Source organism: Anguilla anguilla, chromosome 3 (genome assembly GCF_013347855.1).
Source record: "Anguilla anguilla isolate fAngAng1 chromosome 3, fAngAng1.pri, whole genome shotgun sequence".
Taxonomy (NCBI): domain Eukaryota; kingdom Metazoa; phylum Chordata; class Actinopteri; order Anguilliformes; family Anguillidae; genus Anguilla; species Anguilla anguilla.
The window spans coordinates 32,956,183-32,962,923 of NC_049203.1; the positions used below are offsets into that span (position 1 = coordinate 32,956,183).

At 43.5% G+C, this 6,741-nt stretch overlaps 1 protein-coding gene across 1 annotated transcript; it reads right to left on the reverse strand.

Annotated features, from left to right (window-relative positions):
- Window positions 1-2,868: 2,868 nt before the first annotated feature.
- Window positions 2,869-5,700, reverse strand: LOC118222371 (neurabin-1-like). The gene is made up of 2 exons (XM_035407919.1): window positions 5,483-5,700; window positions 2,869-4,869 (listed from the first exon to the last, which is right to left on the reverse strand). The coding sequence occupies exon 2, from the start codon at window positions 4,672-4,674 to the stop codon at window positions 2,884-2,886; it is 1,791 nt and encodes a 596-aa protein (XP_035263810.1). The 5' UTR covers window positions 4,675-4,869; window positions 5,483-5,700; the 3' UTR covers window positions 2,869-2,883.
- Window positions 5,701-6,741: the final 1,041 nt, after the last annotated feature.

The window sequence follows — 6,741 nt, forward strand, 5'->3', positions numbered from 1 at the left end:
TTCTTCGCAGTTGCCATTGTGCTAATGGACACATGGACTGAAGCGTTTGTAGAGTGAGTGACGCACCTTGCGTGCTCTGGCTTATTTTATTTTATTTTATTTAGGTTATCTAACCTATCCTCAAATTACAAACAATACTACTACTACTACTACTACTAATAATAATAATAATAATAAAAACTTAAAAAACGAATTATCCGAATCCTGAATTGAGATTCGAATGCCAATATACTGAATGAATTCAGAACCATTTGAACGTTCGGAGCCAGCCCTACAAAGATTACATTTGACATTATTTTATGAAATCCAGTCAAAGTGAAAGCAAATAACAGTTTTTCTATTGCATTCTTGCAAAGCATTTTGAGGAATGTCGACTTCATTTTTGCCATGTTTGCAAGCACACACCTGCATTACCACTTGAGAGCTGATCAAGCAGCATATCACAATCTCACTAAAAAATGACACCAGACTAGCACTAGGCCTAATACTTTCAAACACAACCTTACAACATCTCAGAATAGGACAATGTAAAATGAAATGGGTACAAAATGTTGGCGCTTAAAAAAATGGGTTTAATCATTAAGAGATTTTCCTAAACGTTTAGCATTTTTGTTAATGTTTACGGATTAAAATTTAGAAGTCACACCCCTAGTGTGCACGTGTACACGCGTGTGTGTGTATATACAGAACTGATAAGAAATCACCTCACCTACCCTTTACTAATAAAACCTGAGAGGGGGGGAAAATGAGGAGAGAGAGAACAGCATGCCAGGGCAGGACCATGCTGTTTATGGGGATTCTAACAAAGATCATCCTTTCAAAATTTCAGGAGGAGGAATGTACTCCTACAGGGGTATTGCATCATAGTTTATTGTAGGCCTTTCGAGCTAGAAAAAGGGCGTGTGAGATCTCGTTGGGGTCTTAGTCAGTGTAATGTTACAGACTGAACAAAACATGAGAAAAATCCACTGTTTTTGAGGTGTCGATTTAGGCAGGTTTACTTGAGGCCTACAGAAGAGACTGGTTTTGTTATTGACCAGTGCTGTTCTCACACTCAGTGGAGGTTACTGGATTAAGGTAGCACATGGAGCCGAGCAGGGCACTAGACCTATAACTGGATAGTTGTGGGTTTAAATTCAAGTGCAAGCCCTTAATCCATCTGATCAGATGGTCTCAAGATTAACTTTGTAAACAGATAAACTGAAAGAAAAATGCTAACATGAAGTTGCCTATTTACAGAAAATGGCACCAGGGGAACAAAAAAAGTTGATATGACACATTATGAATGTTTATCTGAAAGGGGATCTTCATACATAAAATGTTGCCAAGATCAACGAATGGACTGTAACAGCAAGTGAGGAGCTCCGACACATAGTTACCAACATGCCTGGACGTGTGGCTATCCTCTGCCCTGGCTGCAATCAATGTCTCTGTGGTGCCGTGCGAGGGTTCACAGTTTTTGTTTTGACTAACTGGGGAGGGGCAAGCACCGCTCCTAGGACACCCTGCAGAAGGCCACAGGGCCACGTAAGCCCAGCCGCTGGGGGGCCGGCAGATAATACAGGAAGTGCGTGAACTGATGGGCTCTATTTCAGGCTCTGGATAAACACCACATTGTTCCAGAGGTAGTGGAATGCACTGAACCAATTTGTTTTCACATATTCTGACAAAATATTGATTTGGAGTAAGGGTACCCTCCATCCAAGCTGGGCCAGTGTTGATGTAGTCAGGAGCAGTGGCGCAGAGACATGACATCATGAGCACAGGAATGCCAATGCTACAGCAGGTAATTACTTTGTTGCGCCCTACCCACCACAAAACAAAAATAAAATAAAATAAAAGATAACATACAACCTCATTTATAGCAAACAGTAATCATGAACAAAAGAGGATAGCCTAATCCTGTCTGATGAATAACACACCAGAAATGTGACTAAATGGATATATAGTGGAATGGTATGTGCTACTCAGAATTTTTTTTCTTCATACTTCTAGTAACAGATTTAAGATTATAATCCAGAAACCTGGATAGCAATCAAATGACTTCAAGCCCCCAAGCTGAGACTTTAAATACTGTTCTGAACAAACCCACTGAAATAATGTTTGTTAACTCAAAGGGGTTTAGAGAAAGGCTCTTGGACTGTGTGGGTCATGCTCTTTACACTACAGTACTGCACTGCTTGTATGGGGATGTGGACCTGCCATTGGGTCCAGCTCTGTCAATGCCATCATCACTGAGAAACTCCTCATACATGCCCCCAGCGAAATGTCAACAATAATTCCAAAAATACTCCAGGGTCATTCCCTTCTGCACGACTGAGCAACACACATAAACAGGTTTACACAACTCATTACTTACACAGTAAATATGATGTGAAACACAGACATGACCTTCAGACACCTACTGTATTAAATAATATTTAAATAGCAGTCTGAGGACAACTAAACCAAAGATAGTCAGTGTCTTTGTTAGCTACCCATTATTTGTATTTATGCAAGTCATAACATTAGCGTATGCTTAGGTAATAAAAGACTTTAGCTAAAAGGAGGCAAATACATAGATTACCCAGTCAAGTCTCATACCACAGTGAAAAAAAGTATCTGAACATGTGATTGTTTGCAATAAGCTTTCAGAATGAAAAATTTTGATTAAGAGGCACACAATGTCAGAGGGCATCAGTTTTAGCACAGTCCAAAATACTATGGCTTTGAAAGGAATCCACACGAGAGAATCTGCGTTGTTAGCCTGTCTTGTTAGCAGGATGACTATCAAACATGAAAACACTTAAGAGTGTGTGACCTGGCATTTCTTAGTATTCCATGTGATAACTTAACTGAGGTGACAACTGCTTTCAGTGCTGTTCTCTAGGGGGAAATAAACAGTTACAAAATGTAAATGTATACCTGGATTGGTGCGGTGGAGAATCTGATCTTCCTCCGCGGTCCTGGGTCATCCTCATCTGATAGGCCAGGCACCTCCTCATACTCCTCAGAGGAATGGGCCTCCTCGTGATGTTCCTGATCCGTGTCCTTGTCATCCACAAATGCGGCGTTCTCAATGCCATAGACGATGGGAGAAACTACCGCCCGGGGACTTTGTTCCACCTGATCCTCCTGATCACTCTCCTCCTCCCCACCTTCTTCCTCCTCTCTGTAATCCTTGCTCTGCCTCACTGGCTCAACCTTGTCTCTGTGCTCCTCAACTGATCTCAATTCCTTCTCTTCACTGCTACTTCCCTTTTCCTTTTTTTCCAACATTTCTGTGACCTCTGACTCCTCACCTGTTGCCTTCTGAGAGAAGTGGTTTGTGGGAGGCTCTTCCCAACTCTCAACAACAGGGTCAACCACAGGCTCCTTTGGGGCATCTGGCTTGAGCTCCACTAAGGAGTTTGTTATGTCCTCCTTTGTACTGTCCCCTCTTAGCTTCTCTGGGAAATCTCCTCCCAGCTCACTTGAGCTTTCTGCTTTAGGCACCTCTGTAAGGTCTGTGTTTGGTTCCTCAAAAACACTGTCCTCTAGGTTTTTGTCCTCATTTTCCTCACTCTCTGATGACTCATTCTGGACCACCACCAACTCCGCTCGGACCACCCCTACTCCTGCAGTATCCAGTTCGACAGCCCGGTGGGGCAGCAGATCCCCAGTGCTGCGCTGCGCCATACCCTCTTCCCTGGCCACGTCCAGGACCTTGGCTTTGCTGGAACCGTACAAGGAGCTGGCATATGCTGAAGCCTGTTTCAGATCCGTTGCAGAAGGATTGGGAGGTTTGGTTGTGGCAGTGCCAGCAGAGGGTTTGCAAAGACCATCGCTAACTCGGGAGGTGGGTTTGTGAAAGTTTTGACCTTGACCAACTGGGGAGATGGCCAACAAGCGCTCAGAGGCACTGGACAGATTCCCACTGTCCACTGCTCCGGGTGTGGTCTTGTTGCTCGTCTCCTCACCATCACTGTCTGCCATGAAGTTCTCCAGCCTTCTGGAGATGGGGCCAGCATTCAGAGAGGACCTAGAGCCCTGACGCTTTTCTTCACTGTTGCCCCTGTCATCCTGCTGGGCTGTTTTGTTAAGTGGAGTAGGGCTGAGATCAGCTCGGACACTAACAACGGCAACCTCTGAAGAACCAGAGCATCGTCTGCTAACCCTCCCCTCGTCAGTCACGCTGCCCAGAGAGACCCGACCTGTTGCTTTAGTGGGGGATAGTTTTTCAGGCTGATCTTTGATGCCCTTCTCAAACAATTTCCTGGTCACAGAGAACTTCTCTGCCAGTGCTGCTTTATCAATCTCCACATCATCTCCCTTAGGCGATCTGTCTGAGCCCTGAGACTCTGGGCTGTTAACACTACCTAAACTAGCTCTATGAGCACTGGCTACACATTGTGGTTTTTGCAGAGTAACAAGCGGTGAATCGCTTTTGATGGCTGTTTTCACCTCTTGGCTCTCCTGTTGCTGGCCATCCATTTGCAAGAAAATGTTTTTGATCTTATTCACCCTGTTGCCGAACGGTCTTCCCCTCGCCTCCTCCCGGGGCTCGCTAGAGCCATTTGCATAAGACTTGGGAGCACTGTCGGATTTAGCCCCATCAAAAGAGCATTTAATTGCGTGGAAGTCTGACTTGTAAGCATTTCTATGAGGAGATGAGCTCCTTAGGGTCCTGTCGCTTTTGCTTTCGGTCTTGATCATTTTTCAGAGGTGAAATGGACAATGCAGATAAGACTTCTAACTGGACAGGCGTAAAACAAGTTATATCCATCCAAGTCTTTATTTCTCGGTCCGTTGGCGTTTCATACGCGCCCTCTTTTTCCTACTTGAACTGTGCCATGAGTCCTGCTGAGCTGTTCCCGGCGCCTTTCTTCAGTTCACATAGACTGCGGACATCTACAACAATAGGACATTTCTCGTTAGAACTTTTTAGGGTAAACTAGCCGAATTTCATAACATTCTTCATGTTTCTCTGTATTCGGTAATGACTATTCCAACTGTTTCATCCAGAGCTCAAGTTTCAAATTGCAGCAGAAAAGTATTTCGATAAACTATAAAAATGTAGTGGATTAAAATGGGAGACGCGGTCTCGTCTGTACTATAGCCTAGTTCGCAACTTTGCCGAAGTGATTTTGAACGTCTGTTAATAAACCGCAACGTTTAACTCGGCCACATTTCCTGAATCGTGCTTAAAAAATCCACACCTAGCCACCAAGCTAACTATTGTCACGAAATGAAGAGCAGTACACTAAGCTTTCGGAGTAGCCTATTAGCAGACAAGTCGTGTTTTTAATGAAAAATACCAAATTACTCACAAAACTACAAAACTCATACCGTTTCCACAGTTTGTATATACTTTTGTTACAAATTAGTCCCTCTGAGTCTACACTGAGTAATTCTTTACTGCAGTTCGCGAGCTCAGTAAGTTAACCAGATCACAGTAAGTTAACCAGATCACAAGGTGAAGGTCTATCAAACTTCTTCTATTCTCAAACATTTAATGATTTACCTCTGTTTCCTGCGTTTTCTGTGTCTTATGGAGACGTCTAAGTACTCTTTCGTTCAATTTACATTCCCAAAACTTGTCACTGCTTCACCGCCATCATTCCTCTCTCCAGCGTTTCTTTCCTCCTTCTTTCTCCAAGCACACAGACCTGTCGTCCCGACGCGCGTGCCTGTGACTATCCGGCGCGCCACACCGAGTACACTCCGAGGTCGGGGACGTGCGCATGAACACATTCCAGGACCAGCAGCCCTCCCTCTCTCCTCTCGACTGCATGGCGGCGCCGGCTTTACATACAGGACAGGAATGGCGTGGGAAAGTAATGTAGTTCATAAAGATGCTCCCACCTACCGCACTGCAGTGATATAAGACTCAATCTTAAAGGGTAGGAAGTGTGTGGTCTAAAAACATTTGAATGCATGAAATGCCACCTTTTCTTGAAAATATACATCTTGTAGATATGCTCACTCTCACACGCACACACAATCACAATCCATCAATCAACCAAAACTATGATATGATTTGCTCTTAATCTGAAGAGGAAAATAATTGTTTTCCTCTTTTGCTGGAAATATTTAAGCTAAGCTTGCTCTATGGGTAAATGGCCAGTCTATACCTATACCAGCTACCTTTCCTGGCTGTGATTATTGCTCTCACTCCAGTCTACTGAAAGTGCACCAGAATTACTACTGAAAAACAGCACCACTGAAGCTATCTGTTTAGGTGTCTGTTATTTAGAAATGCCACTCAAATGAACACTCAGTGGCCACTTTATCAGGTACACCTATCCAGTACCAGGTAGGACCCCCTTTGGCCTACAGAACATCCTGAATTCTTTGCTAAATGGATTCAACAAGGTACTGGAAACAATCCTGAGAGATTTTGGTCCATACTCACACAATAGCATCATTATACATGTACTCTCTTGTGCCACTCCTGTTACATTTACCTCCATCCAGCACTTTTGTGCCTTGTATCATTGTCTTGATATTGTAGCTTGTAATGCCTCCTAGTGACTTAGCATAGGTTAGGTCAATGTAATGTTCACTGTGTGGACTGGACTTAATGTGTTCATGGCTATGAATAACTGTATGAGTATTGTACCTTATCTGACGTGTTTTTTTAGTTCTTCCAATTATCTTTGTTATGCACTTATTGCACGTCGCTTTGGATAAAAGTGTCTGCAAAATAAATGTAATCTAATGTAATGTATTGCAGTGCCTGCTGATTTTTTGGCCACACATTCATGCTGCAAACCTCCTGTT

Coding starts and splice junctions, on each gene's coding strand:
- LOC118222371 (XM_035407919.1), bottom strand. CDS start 4,674: ATGATCAAGACCGAAAGCAAAAGCGACAGGACCCTAAGGAGCTCATCT.